The sequence below is a fragment of the Sinohyriopsis cumingii genome, chromosome 6 (genome assembly GCF_028554795.1).
Source record: "Sinohyriopsis cumingii isolate HCF-2022 chromosome 6, ASM2855479v2, whole genome shotgun sequence".
NCBI lineage: Eukaryota > Metazoa > Mollusca > Bivalvia > Unionida > Unionidae > Sinohyriopsis > Sinohyriopsis cumingii.
Genome location: NC_142966.1, coordinates 64,634,264 through 64,655,066, shown reverse-complemented (window position 1 = coordinate 64,655,066; position 20,803 = coordinate 64,634,264). Strand labels below are relative to the sequence as shown.

Sequence of the window (20,803 nt, the reverse complement as noted above, 5' to 3'; positions counted from 1 at the left end):
TTCCTTTTATGTTTTATTTTTAAAGATTGACTTCACCGTTTAGTTATCTTTGTCAATTTCTTTGATGAATTAGATTAAAAAAGATAATTCTTTCTTTCTTTTTTTGTGAACATTAGCGTATCGGTGAAAATCCTGGCATAGTCCATTAACAAGAATTTCGAAACTTTAATTCATAACTATACAGCAGTTAGAAAATTCGGGAATATAGCCTGATACTAGGATAAGAATTGGATCGACCGAATGTTTTCGTCTATAGATACAATCACTCTAAACGTTTTCGAATTATGGTGTATGCATTTGGTTATTTCTCCTGAGAGAGAGAGAGAGAGAGAAGGGTGGGGGTGGTCACAATTAGCCTGATACTAGTATAAGAATTGGATCGACCGAATATTTTCGTCTATAGATACAATCACTCTAAACGTTTTCAAATTATGGTGTATGCATTTGGTTATTTCTCCGGGGGGGGGGGGGGTCACAATTATTTTGCATCATGAGGGGGACGGCCTGGACATACTATTCTTGGTATTGTCCATCACTCAGTTTAACTGTTGGTCGATTAGCCTGTCCGTTTTACCATGATAGATCAAGGCAGAGATAATGAGACAGGGATGGATGGTGATCTGGAACAAATAAAGTAAAACAGACACAATGCCTAACCAGCCAACACAGTGAAAAAGAAAAGGAGGCGAAGAGGCCTTCACACTTTTTTAATATTTGAAAATGATATGTTTTTGTAACCTTATTGCATGTAAACATACATAAAAACAAAGCATTAAAAGACTACAGTACATATGTGCCGCCTAACAAAGAGATTAACAGCACAGTCCTCACGTTTCGACACGTCTTAACAACTGTTTATCATTGGTACCGTGTAACAGTATCGCCAAAAAACAACCTTAGAAATCGTTTTATTATGAAACGAGGTTAATTGCTGTAATTTCAAGTTTGAGGTTTTCATCCAGATCAAGTACATTGGTCTCTCGCTCCGCAGATCACGTATTTTCGTCCCTTATACGTCACAGAAATACGAAGAGATATAAATGAAATCGTATGGGATTTCGATGAAATTGGTTGCCATGTTTAATTTGATTCAGTTAGAAAACGGTGTTAGGTCTTAATAAAATTGAATTTATTATTATTACGACTCCAAGCATTATATACTAGTTTTTAAAAGCAGTTTAAGAAAGAAGTGTATAGAAAAAAAAAAAAAAAGACTTGAAAGACAGACATAAACAGAATCTATACCGATTTGTCTGACCTCAAGAACAATTCCTAGTAGATGACACATTTGGACGTGAATTACGAAATCAACCAAACAATAAAATTGCAAAGCTTTCAAAATTTTCATCTGTATTAACATTTATGAAAGGCTATAGCTGATGTTTCTACAATAAATTTCACGATCTTTGGAGTTGCTCAATTACACAGCATTCAAGACGTGCGCCTGCGTTTCCGACCGTCAGACTTCCAACGTTGCCACCGAGACCGAGGTCATCCATTTTTGCGTGGAGCTGAAATGCGATATGCATAATATATTATATGGGTTCATTCAATATGAAAGCTAAAATCGTGTTGAAGAATTTCAAAGGCAGAATGCCTGTATGAGTATAGCATGGAAACTTGTCAGTAAGTTTCAGATGTACATGCTAAGTTAGAAAATACTATTAAATACATCCACATTTCAAAGATAAAGCTTGAGGGCGTCGTCATGTTCAATTCGTTAGTTGGTTTAGGAAGAAAGACACGTACAATAAATTGCAGACAAGAGGGCGGGAGATGCAGATCTAGTAATATGCGAATATTTCAAGCAGAAATATTCTTGTCTTTGTTGGCTGTGTGTGGGATTAACCTTTATGAATTTTATTTATACAGGGGAACACGCGTTTACCCTATTAAATTATAGCACTTCTCAATGCCAAAATTGCTCACTATGTGAAGTAGGTAATTATACTCGTGATATTTAGAACATGGCAACTCTGTAGCTAATGTGGTAAAGTAAATATATTAGCATAATGTATTTCTAGAGCCAAAGAATATCCAATAACATTAACTGTCGGTGCGTGATTTAGATTTTCTCTAATAGATACAATTTAGCAGCGTACGTGTAGCCTTACACTTAACATAAGTAAAGTGCACATTTGGAATGACTATCGAACGTTTCTTTCTTACAAGCCTGTTGAATATGTATACCACACAAGTATACCTTGCATGCACAATACCTCAGGTATGTATGTATGTATGTATGTATGTAAGTATGTATGTATGAATGAATGAAGCGACACCTCAGCACATAAATGGTCATATAGTGCAAATAATAAAGTTCTAAAACTATCTCACAATTAAAGTTATTGCAAACATTTCCTTCTCAAGACATCACGAGGTCTGGTAAATTAGAAATTTACCCAAACCACGAGACGGTCAGGAAAACTGGAACAACTACTGTTCCTGTACATCATTAACTGTTTTGTCGTTTAATGTATTTGTAACGGATGTATGCTATAAATGTGCGTCAGTGTTATGAAGTAACAATTACGTGCAAAACAGCATGGAAATGATTTCAATAGCACCAGTGACGCGTTAACATTAGACGACCAGTTGACAGTTAACAATAGTTACACTTAAGAATAAATGATCATATTGTATTAAGATACATTACTAAGCTCATATATCATTGAAAGGTAAATATGGAGATCGTGTGTTCTCGACATGTACTTGTTCTCACCGTATGAAAGAGATTTGAATTACCTAAAGTCGCGTATCAAACACGACACTAAACATATATTCTGGCTGTTTTGTTTGAAGATGTCTGAGCAAGCGCTATTCAATTAAAGGCAAACGCATGCTGATACCTAGGTGTTTACTTTATGCAAGGTGGAACAGGTGAAACTCCAAGTAATGCTTATTTTATGCAAGGTGGAACTCTAAGTAATGCTGCTTTATGCCACGTGGAGCTCCAAGTAATGCTTATTTTATGCAAGTTGGAACTCCAAGTAATAACAACATGATTGTTGTTGCGACACTGTTAGAAATTAATGCAGCTCAAAAATCACTTGGACTGGATGACTGGTAACTTGATTTTTATATTTAGCCGTAGATTGAATGGCTTTCGGTAATTTCGCACGTAATATTGCATATACTCGTAATTACGCATGCTAGCATACAAAACTTATTGTTGTATAACGAAATATGCTTGTGACAAAGTAATTCTGGACCACTCTGCAATGGACACTTTCAAAAAGAAACTGCTTTAAGAAACACCTTGCATTATATACACATATTGAAATAAAAAATAACATTTTATCGTTCAAACAGACTCTGTGGATTAAAGATATAGCATAGGGAGACAAACAGAAGCAACACCGACCTTTACAGAAAAGGTCTAAGTTGGCCAAGTTACCCTGCGAGATAATTATAAAGCTCTCTACTGGCTCGTTAACATTATCGTAAAGTATTAGTTATCGTTATTGTCCACTTATGTGCACATTGCAATCGCTGTTTTTCACGTTAGCATTTGTTACAGTAAGGTGGTCAGTGGACGACGTACCTAATCGTGTATGCAATTAACTCGGGTTCAGGAGCTTGAGGAGAAACATATGAGAACGGAGGTGCACAGAGAATCAATAGAGGAAATCGCATTAAGTAATCAAACCAAAGCTGGTAAAGATGTGAAGGCTCAAGTAAATAGGCTTCTAAAGTCTGAATAGTTTGAAAAGTACTCAAGAAAGATGAATCTACTGTTTTGGTTGTGCCTCATCAATAAAGTCCCCAAAATATCAACCATGATGTTACAAGCTTCTTTTCTCGCATCAGTTATCTCCCATGTAACTTTCATGTTTCCTGCGCTAGTATGTTAGTTGTTTTATTATTGTTTTAGTTTATTTTCAGAAACGACTAAAATTTATATCAACAATCCCAACACACGTTGAATTTATTGTTTAAATATGTGATTGTATCAAATTCCCTGGAAGGTAGTCTCCGGGATGTCGAATGGAACCAATTATCATTAGCCATTTAACCAATTATCATTAGCCATTTCTCTATGTAGGTTGATGGTGTCACGTGATAGTCGACTTATAATATGAAGGAAAGTGCAGGCAGCGACAATTTGATCACGTGAATCACCTATAGGAGGAATGGCCAAGAACGTGATCCAGTTTATTAACACTATAACTTTTTTTAATCTAGTGGCGTCTTATAAAGCTATCACTACACTAAGTTATATCCGTATGTACTTCCTTCATCATTCTACATTTGTTGTAAATTCAGTGCATTTATTACAAGTTCAGTTTACTTATGTTAGGCACAACTCTGGACACAACAAATAAAAAATAAAAAACTAAACCCAGGTTATGTTGCATCTTTAGAAATAGCTCCATATCAATGAACTGAGTGGAGTATTTAGTACAAATGACCTTTGTTGAACCGGCCGAATTACACTTGTCTGCTTCGTCATCCTACGCGAAAGGCAAAAGGTTGGACTCAATAGTCGTTTCATTTTTCACATAGGTTGCAGTATTGCTTTCTACACCACGCAATTATCACTCTTCACTGTTCAGAAAAAAATTTCCAGTAAAATTAGTACAAAAAAATACCAAAACAGAAATGTTCATGATTTTCTTGGGAGCAACAAACGGCTGGAATAGCATCTGATTTGCTCCAAACTATAATGAAAGCGGTTTTAGAGAAGAGATCTGGTTAAATTGCTACGTCTGCAATATTAAATCATCGTACCATACTTTTTACATAGATACGGTTCGATGTACAGATTTAGAAACGGCAAAGATGAGACAGATTAATGGGATGAAAGTGCAACGTATTATGGTATTATGGCACAGGAAGATCCGTTACAACTCAGTTTAAATGCCAGGAATACACGATAAGGTGTCCGTCTCAAGCCGATTTGCGGGTTCACATGAGATAGGCCCACAGCTTGAGCGTGTACGATGCTAACTGTGCAACTATTTCTTCCAATCACAAAAGTATCATAATCGAAACAAAGAGTAGGTCCAAGGAGAGTTTATATTTTTCCCATTTTATAAAGATATTTTTTCTTTCTGGAACGGACAGTGTCATACCAATGTTGTACCATTTTTAAATGCTATCATGCATATTCGTGCTACAGCGTTTTACATTGCCAGAAAATATAAACATAATTTTAAAAAAAAACAAAAAAAACAAAGATGGATTAAAAACTACTCAGACAGACGCTTATTCTTTCTTATTTTTGTTAATTGTGACTTGAGGCATTTCCCGCCATTAAAAGTGTTAGCCTATCGTCCTTGCGAAATAGTACTGACTTACGTTTCCAGCCTGGCATAATGTTCGAGTTGAATTATGCCTAATCAATATATAAGTTCAGCTGGGAATGTCAATCAGGTCGAGCAAAAAATATGCACTATTCTTTCTATTTGTTTTTAATGTCGTCCTGGTAGATAGAATATGTAATGATAGAATCGATGCTTTCTTCGGCATAAAAATCTCCCCAAGCGTGCAACAAGCGACACATATCGGGAAAAATCAGTTGTGCAGACCTTTAACCAGACTCGTTTGGCTTAATCACCCACAGTCACGTGAGAGTCTGCTTGAAGTAATGATTCAGTAATGCAATTGTACATACATAAAAATATGCCACTTAAATCAACAGACTGTACCTTCGCATATGGCTCTCCGGTACAACTACGTTAGACTGGCGTAACCAGCACGTTTAAGCACATAGTAATGGTCCCCTTTCACAATACACGTTTCGAACGAGTTGCGATTCATGATATTAAGCGCTAAAATCAAAACGAGGCTATCACTGCTGGTGAATGTTCTTTATAATGACTTGGAAGTGGAGATAGGAGTCGGAAAGATTGAATAATATCATCACATATGTACATGTGCTTAAAGTGTAAATAATAATAATAATAATAATAATAATAATAATAATGAACATATTCCCCAATATGCTTTTGTTAAAACAAATACACACACAGCCAAACAAATTAAAAATGTTTCTTAGATATTGGTTTTATACCCAAAAATGTTTAAGAACTTATTTGATCTTATTTTGGACTAAACCAGTTTAAGCAAGTTCTTTTTAAGTTTAAATTACATTTGCCAAATCAAGTTCCGTGGTTCCGACAATTTATCTATCAATGCATGTTTAGACGCATGTAGTTTAAATAAACTTCAACTACAATCAGTGGGAAAACATTCACTCTCCTTGCAAATTCAGAAGGCAGCAGCCGTTCCCACTCTTTCTGTTGGATTTAAAGTTTAAATAACATTTTCCTTAGTCCCATTTGATTAATACCAAGGCACAGATTTAAGTCTGTAATGAAATCTACTAGTCTCCGACTAACACGCTATTATTAGTTTTAAACTCTGCAAATGACTACATAAACCCATTTTCAGAATCCTAGATCTAAACCTGACAATTCTCAAACAATTTCAATTAAAAATAATATGATTCTATTGTTTCTGGTAATTGAATTAGAATAACATTTTTTATAGTTTCGCTATTTTAATTTACCAAAAGACATTTATCTAAAGTTTAGGTATTTTAATTTTAAATAACATTGGAAATTTTAATTTAAAATAATATTATTCTACAAAACTTTTCACGTACACAATTAATGTCTGCTCCTTGTAACTTTATTCTCAAGTTAGATGCCTTTCAGCGAGACGTGCAAATGCCATTTCTGTTTTCGAAATGTGTTCCTTTCATCGCTTATTTCGTTTGCCCTCCTGATAATTAAATAAAATCTCCAGCCCACTGAACAATTTCTAAGAGCCATAACAGATATGGTAATGCTAAAATGTCAACATCACACTTACACCTACGAGGCATCCTCTTCCCTAGCATGGCCGTTTGTCCGCTGACACTATCATTGTTCAGATTTAATATTTCTTTTAATTGTTTGACGGTTATGCACTGTAAATTCTCTAGGATACACATATATATATATATATATATATATATATATATATATATATATATATATATATATATATATATATATATATATTGCTATACCAGTCTCACAATTTTATTTTATTTTTTAAATGTTTAGTACAATTTTTTAAACTGTTGCGTACATGTACCTTGTTGCACACGATTACGTTGCCTTGAGACGGTCCCTCGTTGAAAGCACATGTCGGCTTTGAATGAGATCGACCGACACTCATTTCATCTATTCTGATGATTATTTCGACTCGTCACTATGTTCGAATAACTGTTAGATAATTATGTATTATTAGATGACACTATTTTATTTTGCCTTACTTGTTTGCAGTGTATTTTAATCAAAGCGGGCCTCCCGGATCGTGTTCCGCTAGATTTGTAATGGCGCCATTGTTCGCAGTACTGTAGGTTGCTGAGCGCGAGATGGTAGCGTTCTCGTTTCTAACCCGTATCGGAGAACCTCGAGTGTCCCCGTTGTTTATGTTTATGTAAACATCCGAGGTTCTCCAAGGGTATAGAGAGTATAAATAAGGCCCCCGTCCTTGCAGACGGGGGACTGACAATATTGGAATCACAACCGTCTGTCTCCTTTCGGATCAAATTCTAAATCAAAATTTGTATCAGCCATGACTACTTTTATTCAGGTAAAAGCCCTTTTCTGAAAGTGTTTTGTTACTACCAATATCAAAATTCGGATTTGTCCGGATTTTGATTTATACAAAATTCGGACTTATCCTGTTTTAAAGTTATCCCAATTTCGGATTTGTCAAAAATTAGGATTTGCCTAGATTTGGATTTATACAAATTTCGGATTTGTCCAAAAACCCGGATTTACCCAGATTTTGCTTTACACAAATTTCGGATTGCTCCAAAACTTGGATTTACCCAAATTTTGATTTATACAAATTTCGGATTGGTCCAAAATTCGGATTTGTCCAGATTTTGATTTATATAAATTTCGGATTGGTCCAAAATTCGGATTTGCCCAGATTTTAATCTATACAATTTTCAGAGTTGTCTGAAAATTCGGAGTTGACCAGAATTCATTTAAAGGTTTTATTTGACAGAATTTCTATTAATAGGGTTAGTACAATCAAATACATGTACTAATAAAATTAGATTTGATGATATTGCATCAAATCTAATTTAAAAACGTATTTATGCTAAAATTGTTATTTCTTAAAATATACAGAAACAATGGCGTATTAAAAAAAAAAAAACAATAATCTTGTTTGGTTTGTATTGTATAGAAAATGTTTGGTCATGAAGAAAAATTATTATTGTGTATATCAATGTAATTGTGATCTTGTGGGAATTAAAAAAAAAAGATAAGAGAATACAATAAAAAGTAAAACATAATTTATTCTGTATTTATTTACAAAATAAATAGCACACATTTCTTCGTTATTCTCTATAATCTCCTCTGTCATTCTAACCTTTTATTGTACAGAAATATCAATACAAACACTACAGTCAAGAGGTTATATTCATTTCACCTCAAGCCAGTACCTGGCGAACCCAGAATATTTATGACTGAAAGGACCGTAGGAAACAGCCGTAACAATATATATATATATATATATATATATATATATATATATATATATATATATATATATATATATATATATATATATATATATATATATATATATATATTTCTCACGTTCTAAAATTGTCATTGTAAATCTCCCAGCAGTGAGCCTCGTTTTGCAATTGTGAGATTTTCCAAGATGACTAGTCCATTGCTCTTATTAACACGAATCCGTCTTGGCCACCCTGGAATTAACTGGGTTAGGCAAATGAGTTTGACTAATGGGAGCATAAAATACGGCTGGTCAGACACACGAATGTGACCAGTTGGCTCATACATCATGGCTATTTGAGCAAATGCCTATTATTGGCTGGTGTATGCCTAATTGCAAAGAAAATAAATGAATGTAGCTAATTATACAATAGATTACTGCTCTGCGGCGTGGCTGATCAATCTTATAATCTAGGAATGTATTTCAACGAATTTTATGAAACTGCACCTGAAATTCATGTAAGAAATTATATCCAATTGACTGGATAGACTAGTGCTGAATTTAATTATTGACATATGTTGGTGTAGACTGGCCAGACATGTTTGCTTAGAGCAGTTTGAGCTAACCAAGACGGTGTTATTTAAATTGTTACGTGGGTATTTCGGTTCAACGCTATAATAAGGCATATGTGTTGGCATGTATATTTACGGGATGATGTGATTAAAATCTATATAGCATTTGAAAATTTCAATATGCCGTTTGTATCTTGATTTGTGCTGCGATTATATCCAAAGGACCGGCATCGGAGAATCTACCGATGCCTGTTATCGTGACTCATTAAGCATACAACGTTTAGTATAAATGTACTAGATGAATTTATCACATCGCAAATCCCGTGCAACTATATTAGGCCAGTCTGTGTCACCATTCAAGTTAATTCAACAAAACAACTACAAAATAAACAAAATCTTTAACATTTTCTCTGTATCTCTGAACATTTTCATACGCACATAAAATAGCCAACAGAGAAAATCATCTTGAGCAGTATTTTAATAAATGTTTAGCTTCTTGATATGGTCCACTGTTACATACCCAAGCCAGCCTGTTTACTTATCACCCTCTTGAAAGATGTGACGCGTATTACTTATTATGATTTTTAAATACTCAATATTTTAAAAGAAAACGAAACAAAAGGAAAAGCAACGTTGTTCAGTGTCCCAGTCTGCCGACTTAAGTTCTAAAATCGATATGTCTCCTATCAAATAAAAGAAGAATCCACACAAACGAAGTTATAGTTCTAACACTGAAAGAAAAGTTTCTGTCCTTGGCTGAGTCTTAGCTATTGCTATGTATTGGCTTGCCAAGCAGTGAGTGGAGTAGAATATGATCGCGTAAATGTGCCGTTGCATAGCAATTAATATGTTGACAGTAGATTCCAAGAAGCATTTTTTAATCAAAATAACTAATTATTTATGTATATTGCAGTAGGCAAATGTAAAAAAAAAAAACTAGTGTGCAATTCGAGTAACTAGCATACTCAGGCTGTACAGACAGTTTTATCAATAATAAACCTTATATAAATTAATCAGGAATCTGGTAGCAATTACCCGTGTTTTACATGCATTTGTTCTGTATATTTAATTTGATTGGTTTGTTAGTTTTTTTTAAATTTTATTTCTTTACTTGCTATTGTAACGTAACATCGTTTGCTGGACTTGACCTTGTTCATTTCTGCTTTACCCAAACTAACTTTTTCTATTTTATTCATTGTAAACAATCAATACATAGCTGAGTTATTCACTATGTGTATGGGTTTAAAATCAGTATTATTGTTAATAGAAAAAATAAATATGTTTATTTGGGTCAAGGTTTTGGAATTTTTTCAGTTAATTATATATAATCCAGATTATTGTTTTGTAAACATCATGATCATAATATAAAGTTATTTTCCATTAGGCAATGTTTTCTTTTTAGAAAATGTTAACTGCGACCTGAGGTCAAGTAGAGAACTGTATATCGCGTAACTGAGAGGATTTTGTTTTAAGATCTAGCACAGTGAAATTGTATTATATGTAGTGTCCAGTTGGACTGAATTTTATTTCTTCAAATTAATGAGTTCAAGTGATTTTTTCTCTCTGGAAATACAAAGTGCTCTGATAAAATTCTTGGATAAAGACACTCACTGGAATTTATAGTGAATTCAAACCTGGAATTATATCACTGTGATTCAACAAAAAGACTTTGGCACAACAACACACCAAGAGACACATCATCGCCGTCAGTTTTTGGATTTATTCTGGAGTTGTACTGAGTTTCATTCAGTACTTTAAATTATTCGGACTTGTGTCTGTAATTCTTGGATTATTTTGGGACTTAATTTGCAATACCGTAAGTTCTTTTTTTTCTTCTCTTTTCACTTTGCATTCAAGGGAAAGTAATTATTTGTTACATTTTACAAAGCTTGTAGTCTTTCAGTCTTTTCTGTTACTTTTTTAATAGCACAGACTCGTAATCAATTAAAAACAGTTTGTTTCGTCTTTTCTTAGATTATAAGTCTACCATTTCAACAATGAAGACGATGAAGAGATTTCTGACTTTCAATCTTTTACTTAAATTCAAAGACTTAAAGAAATTTGGCTTTAGAACAGGCTTTAATTCATGAAATTATAAAACACCACTTAAAAGTATTTTTATATACATAATTAATTGACATTTATTTTTGTTTGTTTGTTTAGCCTTTGTTTTGTTTAGCCTTTAAGATGATAGTGCACGTTAATGGCAAATACTTTGACGTGAGTACCGGGCGATTATCCTGATGCTACCAAACATTCTTGAGAAGTTCACTTACACTGCATCATTTTTTTTCGTAGCACACTGTAAAGAACTAAGTAAAACAACAACAGCTAGAACTAGTTCCTGTCAGTTACATATTTTTGTATCGCTTTAGTTGTGTGATAATAAAATCACATGTATATGATTACGCATAGGCTTATGTGTCTTTCAAAAGTGACAGCTGTATTTCTGACGGGCAATCCTTTAAAAGTCGAACTGATTTGGCAGGTCTAACAATGAGTCGTGATCTTGAAACATAAATTTGATTGGTTGCATTACGAGTCAGGAAAAGTCGGTAAATATTTTTTACAGGTGTGATCACTAATGATGACCAGTCAGGTAAATTACTTCAAATTCTAGGGCTAGAATTAATTCTAATCAGGTAAACAAACTTTGATTTTAGGACTAAATAACGTTGTTCTGGCATGGTAACTAGTAAATGCATTTAGCTAGTTGGAAGGACGAATTTCACGAATGAAACCACGAATGTTAATATGGCCATTCACATAAATGATACCAGCATTTTAAAAGTGGTGTGTGTGTGTGTGTGTGTGTGTGTGCATGTGTTTTCTATGGCACAGCAACATTTAGAAGATGACACACACAGCTAAGTAGAATAAAGGGTCGCGAAGGGCACACAACGGTATCCGAACTCGACTGATCCGATGTTGCGAACGAAGATATACCCTTCTGGTAATGATTCAAATATCTTATTGCACAACATCGGCTTTTTAAAGATATCAAACGTGTCGTTGATAGTCTGGCAGCTGCGTGGCAACGGGCTTATTACATTGTACAAAAATATCAAGACGTTGTACAGAAAAATACCTGTACCTATTTGCTGATCATTCATGTCATTAAAAAAAAAATAATTAACATGCAGAATATGTTAAAGAACAAATTAAAAGCTTACCACAATTCCCCGACCGATGATGCCGTTAGGTCCTACCAGATCTAGTAAATGATCTTTATGTGTTTCCTTCACATATCCTCCATCGACCGTGTTGACCTTGTTCACATTTCCTAAATCACCAAAGTGGCGCGTGCTTTAAAAAAAGTGTGTATTACATAATGTATAAATTACCTTTCCCGGTTGCATATCAAGCAAATACAGAACCGGTCAGTCTGAAGAAGATAACGCATGACATGTGTTAATGGAATGAAAGTGAAAACGTAACCAGACAGACGTACGTACTGACAAACAAATATAACACTATATACTCTGGCACATTTTTGAAAACAAGAATCAGCAATATAACGACTTCATATTGCGCATGCGTCAAATAGGAATGCCTCTGCGTTCATTAAAAGCTAATAACTTGAAATTAAGTTTCTTTTTTGTAAATACTTGTAACTAAATCAATAAAAATGGAAATATTTGTATTGATATACTTCATTTCTGAATTATTATACATTTTAAGAAAGGCATCACTTTCCATACATGTATGTAACATTCGTTTGGTTTGTGGTGTGGAGGGGAAACAATAAAGATACAATTCTGCAGTATATGAGAAGCTTTGATAAATTTAATCATGTGTTCTAGCACACATGAAGCACCCTTAAGCCATCTAAAGACTAGTAATAATTGTGTTTATTATTTGTTGTTGTTATTGTTGTGGGGTTTAACGCCATTTTTCAGCACACGATAGGCTATGTATGGCGGCCAGTATTAATGGTGGAAGAAGAACCCGGGAAAACCCTGGGAAGAACCACCGGCCCACAAGAAGCTACTGGCAAGCTTTCTCACATATCCACATTAGCCGAATCCTAGACTCGAACCCACGCAGACAGAGGTGAGACGGCAGTGATCCGTAATGGAGAGCGCTTTAGACCACTCGGCAACTCGGGGCCCCTGTTTATTATTTAAGAAGAATTCAGCGTGATGAGATATCTCGCCTGGTACTCAATGGCTTAATCCCTAACACTGCAGAATCCTACTGACTGAATATACCCATCAGAAAAGCAATATGAGCATTAAGCGTTGTAGCTGCAGATATAACAGTTTCAGAATTTTGTTCATATGCCGACCAACTCGGCTGACACAGATTCGTGTTAAAAGTTCAATATAATGGAAACACACACAGTTACCCTTTGACTCTGAGGCTTTTTCAGAAAAAAATTCCGGCTTTCAATTAGCTTGAAAAAGAAATGCATGCTCTAATGTATAGCAGAACAGGTCTTGATTGTTTGTTGAAATAAAATTATTATCTTCGAAATTAATAAATTATTTTGCACAAATTTAAGTTGACCATGCTTATTGAAGCACTTCGGTTGTTATATTCTTCAGTTCGGAGATATGTAACTCTTGCACGTCGTCAGTCTTTACAATTTCGGACATTGGTAGTCTCGCATGAGGTATGCAAATGCATATTACACAATGGGAGCGATCAGTTTTGAAGACTGCCAGAACTTTTGAAGTCTGACTCTAGTTATATTCTGAACTAAAAATTGGTTCCACAAAATATGATGTCTTGCCTATGAATTGTGTCACGATTTACCTTTACTCTATCAAAAATTTCCCATACCTGGACTGTTGAATCTAAATTTTGACGCAGCATGTTAAAAGCTTTTTGTTTCACTACATGTAAGCAAGTAAGATTAAAATCACAGGCTATTCGATATTCCGATACATGTTTGAACTCTTAATCCTGTTCTTTCATTTAAGTGTAATCTCTACAAATATATTTGTCTCATCTTAATGGCGGCATCATAGCTTTACATCGAGTATTTTGAGTAGATCTGTTCCTATAATCTATTCGAATGAAAACGAACTTTCTTTGATCAATTTTAAGTGATCTCTTGGCTGAGACAACTACATTATTTTAAATGAAAACAATGTTACTGTTTCTGAAATGAATGTTTTCTTTCAGTTGATGACATTGCAATACCTAATTTCTTGATCAGAGTAAGCTGAATATTATAGTGCCATCAAGTAGGATTCTTTGATTACCGGAGGTATCGATATATGTATTGCTCCTATATAGATAGCAAAAAGAAAGTTACAGAAAAGTGATTAAACGAATATAGCTTTAAGAGAAAGCATTTCAGTATGTCTGCATGATACTATCTAAACAAATAGCACAATTTAAATAATTACTGACAACATACATGAACAAATATACACAGACGGGAGGCATGTCGATATATATATTATCGTGCATTGTGTATCGCGATACATGTACATATAGATGGTGGCAGAACAATTACCCCAGATTATTTACCCCCAGGTCTATTACCACCCATCCCATGTCATCCACCTTCCGTGTCAGTTACCCTCTGGACAACTATCCCCATGGCACAGCTGTTCCTATTTACACAAGAGGCATACACACACACACACACACACACACACACACACAGAATAAATAAGTAAAACCAGAAGTAAGAACGGTGCATGCGACGGCCTACGATATTGATAATAAGAAAATGCCTTCTTTTGAGAAAAGTACTTTAATCGAACAAAAAGATATGCACTCATACAATATATTGCCTCTAAACAACATGTTCCAAAACTTTCTAATAATCCTACTCTTTGTATAACATTTGCTCCTGTACAATAACTTATTCATGGGGTGGACGTAAGATATTAATAACAAAAAGATGCTTTGCAGTGGTTAATTTATTGGCCTATTTGTTATCAGTATGTGTCAGAAAACGTTACAGTTGCATTCGGAGCTGAATTTGTACCAAAGATGACCAATTTTGAGTTGATCAAGTATAATAACAATGTTGAAGTGAGAGCCAAATTTATAACTACCTAATGATATTACTGCAATGGAACGAATAGATAATAATTTTTATAACATAGATTAAATTCCGGGTATTTCTAACGTATACAAAGTGTCACTCATTTTGTACATTTGTATATAAGTGAGCTCGCCACTTATTGAAGGATATAAAACCCGTTGTTTAGAGGTAAAAAGAACATTTATAGGTACACAATGTTTGACAATAAAACGAAGGTGAACCCAACAGTCAAAAAGATGAGTTCATTATGTTATTTCGGACGTTTTCGATTTTGCAAGATTTAATAGCCAGCCATATAATGTTGATATCTCTGGATACTCCAAGGAATCGAATAAACTAACCTCGTAGGAAGCAGGCATGCTCAGATAAATTTTAAGTGTGATTATGTACATGTTTTAGAGTGAACAAACGATAATACCATCTGGCCTTTGGATACGCATGTTGTTGTAGCGATAATGAATCGTAAACTCATAATCTATCATTTCAGCTAGTAATCCTTTTTCTAAAATACCGATGAACGTCCAGATAGTATTACATGAAAGTCAAACATTTCGATTTTTATATTCTCTTTAATTCCATTTCAAATTTGCAAAAGGTTCGACTGGTTTTGTTTGCTATCGCGGATAGATTATTGTGAGCCGTCCAATGCATGCAATAAAAATATCCTTTAACTCACCAGCACTTCTGCAGTCAGAACGTTTCTGCGTTACTTACTTAGATTCAGCTGTCGGACCCCCATGTATCGCGCTACTTACTTGGATTCAGCTGTCGGACCCCCATGTGTCGCGTTACTTACTTGGATTCAGCTGTCGGACCCCCATGTGTCGCGTTACTTACTTAGATTCAGCTGTCGGACCCCCATGTGTTGAGTTACTTACTTAGATTCAGCTGTCGGACCCCCATGTCTCGCGTTACTTACTTGGATTCAGCTGTCGGACTCCCATGTGTCGCGTTACTTACTTGGATTCAGCTGTCGGACTCCCATGTGTTGCGTTGAGTGAGTTAAAATGAGGACCCATCGATTCGCATCCGTTACTCAGGTCACCTGATTCATGCACATGAAAACCGTGTTCGGACATTCCATCATTCGTGGGGAGTCCACGGATTTCCGTTTCTATTAGAAGCATTCCGACTCTTAGGCAATCTTTCGTCTTGTAAATAAAGTTAAGCAATGACACGGAATTAATTGCTATGAATGAAGTAGGTTAAAATAAGAAACCGAACTGAGGTGCTTAGGCAATCCTTGCTTAAATACTTGAAACTACAGTGAAAATTGACAAAAATTGAGAAAAGCTTTGGAAGAGATAATAATAAAATGGAAAATCACATATTTGGGAGTAATGTATTTATTAAATTAGGCAATTTCCATTTTTAATTCACATTAGGAGAGTTGGGTGTAATGTAATAAGATCACTTTTTAGGTGTTTTGAACTCGTAAAAAGAGAACGGACGGGTCGAATCGTGTTAAGCAACAGGTCCTTGCTAAAGTATGCTTGCGTGTGCAATTGTTTGAGTGTTTGTTGGTTGTGTTTGGTGGGTGATTTTGATTACTAACAAAACATTTCCAGCTTAAACTGAATCACCTAGATTCCAGCATTTGCGATTAATTACGATGTAATCCACCACCATAATGATCCCCAACACCACTATTACTTTATCTAATACAACCGCTGCTACTACCACTATGATCCCTACCGGGTTCATCATTACACCATCACAACAACCGTTGCTATACTAACCACTTGTTGACGAAAAAACACACGCCCTTCAATTTCCTTGGAAAGGTCTTTCATATTTGGATTGGTGGTTAAATTACACAGAGCCTCAACTGAAAGTAGAAAAGCAATTTGATGCACACGCGAAAAGACAGGAATGCACAGTTAAGTTAACTATTTGATTTATTTTTTTAATATTCCAGTCACTAGAATGACAAGTATAATACATTACAAAAATCTGAGCCATTCAATGGCATCGGATTAGTCCAGCAAGATACATTATGATTATATTTTGTATTATCTATGGGGACCCAAAATAATTGAGAACAAACTATTTAGACTCAGGTGAGAAAAGTGTGATCTGGCTTTCTTGCCGTTTGTGCAATTTCCCATCGAAAACCCCAGCTACTCATGGTTGTCACCCAAATTATGGCACATAATCAACAACGCTCACACATGATACTTAGTCTGCTAATTGCACTACACACACAATGCTTTGTTTTCTAACTGCACTACCCAGACATGATACCTCGTCAGCTAATTGCACTATATATATATATATATATATATATATATATATATATATATATATATATATATATATATATATATATATATATATATATAATAAAACACAATTACTAGATCCATCAGCGTTTATCAATATTAGCAAGTTATAATGTCTTTTAAATGTACACGAAGATGTCTGTTTATATTGTAACCCAACAGTATTAATACGTTCTAGTGGATTCCTAATATATTTTTTTCCATCCTTCTTTACTTCCTTTGTCATATAATACTGCTTCTCGAGCGTCGTGTGCGTGTAGGCTGACCTGGTTTATTTCGCATGAAAGTAACCATATCCTGTAAAATGTTTAAAATACGAACATAATACGTATACAACTACGTATATACCTACAGTGGGTATATCCCCATTATCCATATATATATATATATATATATATATATATATATATATATATATATATATATATATATATATATATATATATATATATATATATATATATATATTGTGACGAAGTATATGATTGGGGTGGGGTGATCCTAATATTTTATTTACTATTATAGAAGTCCCACCCAGGTCCTATTTTGTTGGAAGTTAAAGTTATTGAAAGATAGATGTAAAGCTCTGAGCCCCTAGTTAGCAATGCCGACGGTTAGATGGTTAAAGATACAAAAATGTTGAAATTCAGTGAATAATAATTTAATAACAATTCAATAATCAATGACTCAAATTTCAAATTACACTCCTTCTACTCGATTCTCTTATAAGCGTATTGCATCATTTGATTAGCAGTGTGATATTGATTTCCACATATCCTTCTATTTTTACTCATTTGTTGTATCCTTTCTTTCTCCTATTTCTTCCAATTCCTTCTCCTCTTCCTCCTCGACTTTTCTCCAAATTCCTTCTCCTCCTCCTCCTCGACTTTCTCGAGACCCTTTATCCTCCTCCTCCACTTACTCCCCCACGACTAAACTTCTGTAGAATTCGACTGTCTCGGCTATAGTCTCAAATACGTTGCTTGAAGACTTGTAGCCAAATGGAACCGGAAGTTCTCTGTCCCCTAAACAGCTTCCTGTGAAAACACAAGTACGGCACAATCTTCTTCCTTAGCCATCTCATCTTACACTACACACAGCCTATCATCACATAACGGCTATTAAATTTCTTCGGTCACGCATTCGTTCACATCGCGATACCCATACGTCTTTGCATGGTTAAACAACCGTCATAATACAGCACGGTATAAATTACTTCTTATACATGCATCAATAAATTCCGTCACATCAGTACATATTCCTAATGCCGTTATACTAAACAATCTCACAATAATCGGACGCATTTCATTACCTTACAACTCATACAAAGTATGCAAATGTTCAAATATCAATGCGCATACGTCCATAGTAATTAATCTTCCATACTTCAAATGTGTTTCCAAATTCACAATTCAAACATGTGTAAATTGTAACATAACGCATTAATAAATGCACTGGCTTACTACAAAGTAACCTAATAGCGAATTACAAAATTAATTCTGGCCACAAGCTAACAATCTAGATAATTCCGCCTTGCATCTAATAATTCTCAAGTTAATGAAACCCTACAAAGGTATTTCTACATACTAAACGATCCTAGTAATAAAGTGTGCATACTACAAATAATTACAAGTATGATGCCGTAATATTCTGCAAAAATCGAGCAAATAACTCACTGACCTTTTCAAAGCTTTGCCTTTCCTTAGAATATACCTCTAAGTTCCACCATCAGATTGCGAGTGGCTTCTTTCTTTGAGTAAACCCTTTTGATCTGCAATCCTCCCAGGCGAATACTAAATTACTCTTTACGATTTCGGATGGTATCATTCGGTTCTGAACTGTAATCACGCCCTCTATCTCAATTTTTGATTGGATATCGCCGTGGACCGCTCCAATAAAACTTAGTGGACAATGTCCCTCTCGCTGTCTGTCAACGTGGGGAGGAATAAGAACACGCCTCGTACACCCCGCGGACTTTAATTTTGTTCCTTGAACTAACCTTTAATATATAGGTGTGATAACGGCAAGCCTTTGTCAAGTGACGCGACCGGTCGCCTTTGACAACTCAAGTTTCCGGTCTCTGGCTGGTCATAGTAACCTTGCGTAAGAGTTCACCAGTAACCCCGCGACAATGTTTAGAAATCAAAGACAAGGCCGCAGTAATATTACCAAGACAGATTATAGCTTATACATGATTCTATAGCTGGGGAATAGCAAACGTGATATATACATAAACACTTCGAGGCTCTGGTGTCGGCTATCTGAGTTTTCGTTAGGAAATATCGGCTATCGATACAAATTTCTGATCCCCCATGCTCAAGCACTGATAAGAATTCTGAATCGCCATAGTAAAACAATGATAAATAAAAGGCAGTTACATCAATATTCGTTAGTAATTTCAAGAGTATTGGTTTTGCACTGCCGTGTTCTTTTTCATTGTATATTTGTCAATATTTGGTTATTTAGAATTGAAAATATAATGTTGTACCATCTGGAAGCTATTAAAACGTTTTTACTAACAGCTTTTGTCTTAAGATGAATTATGTTAAATGGCTGGGTTATTAACTGAATAATCTTAAATTTTCAAAGTCAGTTATTGTTGTTTTCTTCTCAACGTGCTCATGATGTGACGTATTGTGTTGTTTTCAATTACGTTGTGTTATTTCTTTCACGTGTTCTACGCAAACATTATATTTTTTTAGTTTATAATATTAAATAATTCCATCAAATTAGGTATTATTCGTCTTTTTTGTCTAAAGATACAAATTATGGATACTAATCAATTTGTGCAGATCAATATAATACCATGTTCTAATTGCTAAATGGATTTATGGTTTTATAAATATATTTAATTGAAATATCTTCAAAAAGGGTAAATAAATAAAGAAAATGCATGGGTGCTTGTGACTTATTTGCATCTAATGTACAATACTGTGTTTGCTTTGAATTGTGCTTAAATGATCCATAAACAAACTATCACTGTTATTTAATACTGAAAGATCCTAAGGTCAACAAGAAGGGTCTTACCATATCTAGTTGGACACGATGTCGGATCAGCCCATCGACGGTTAGGAACGATAATACAACTGTCACCAGCACAAGCCTTATTATCTCATTAGCCATGTCGACAAACTGTCTCTGCACCATAATTACCCGGTGTATGTGCAATGTGTGACAATCCACCATCCTATATATATATATATATATATATATATATATATATATATATATATATATATATATATATATATATATATATATATAGAAACTTAATCTCATAACCCCGCTGGATTGTATACGCCTAACACTTCGGCAAGAGACTTTAGAAACAATCTGTTGTGCAAACCTTGAGGAATCTGGCCATCGCACCTTCAACATGTGTAAACGCAGTAACATGGAAAATATAAGCGAGTTTACAAAAGTATACATTAGGAATAATTGAAAAAATATGTAGATTTTTAAATTGTTCA

At 34.6% G+C, this 20,803-nt stretch overlaps 1 protein-coding gene across 1 annotated transcript; it reads right to left on the bottom strand.

Annotated features, from left to right (window-relative positions):
* Positions 1-811: 811 nt before the first annotated feature.
* Positions 812-20,456, bottom strand: LOC149797097 (superoxide dismutase [Cu-Zn] B-like). Its single transcript, XM_089960710.1, has 6 exons — positions 20,361-20,456; positions 17,600-17,630; positions 16,791-16,879; positions 16,012-16,202; positions 12,218-12,350; positions 812-1,511 (listed from the first exon to the last, which is right to left on the bottom strand). The coding sequence occupies exons 1-6, from the start codon at positions 20,454-20,456 to the stop codon at positions 1,398-1,400; spliced, it is 654 nt and encodes a 217-aa protein (XP_089816836.1). The 3' UTR covers positions 812-1,397.
* Between the last annotated feature and the right edge of the window lie 347 nt (positions 20,457-20,803).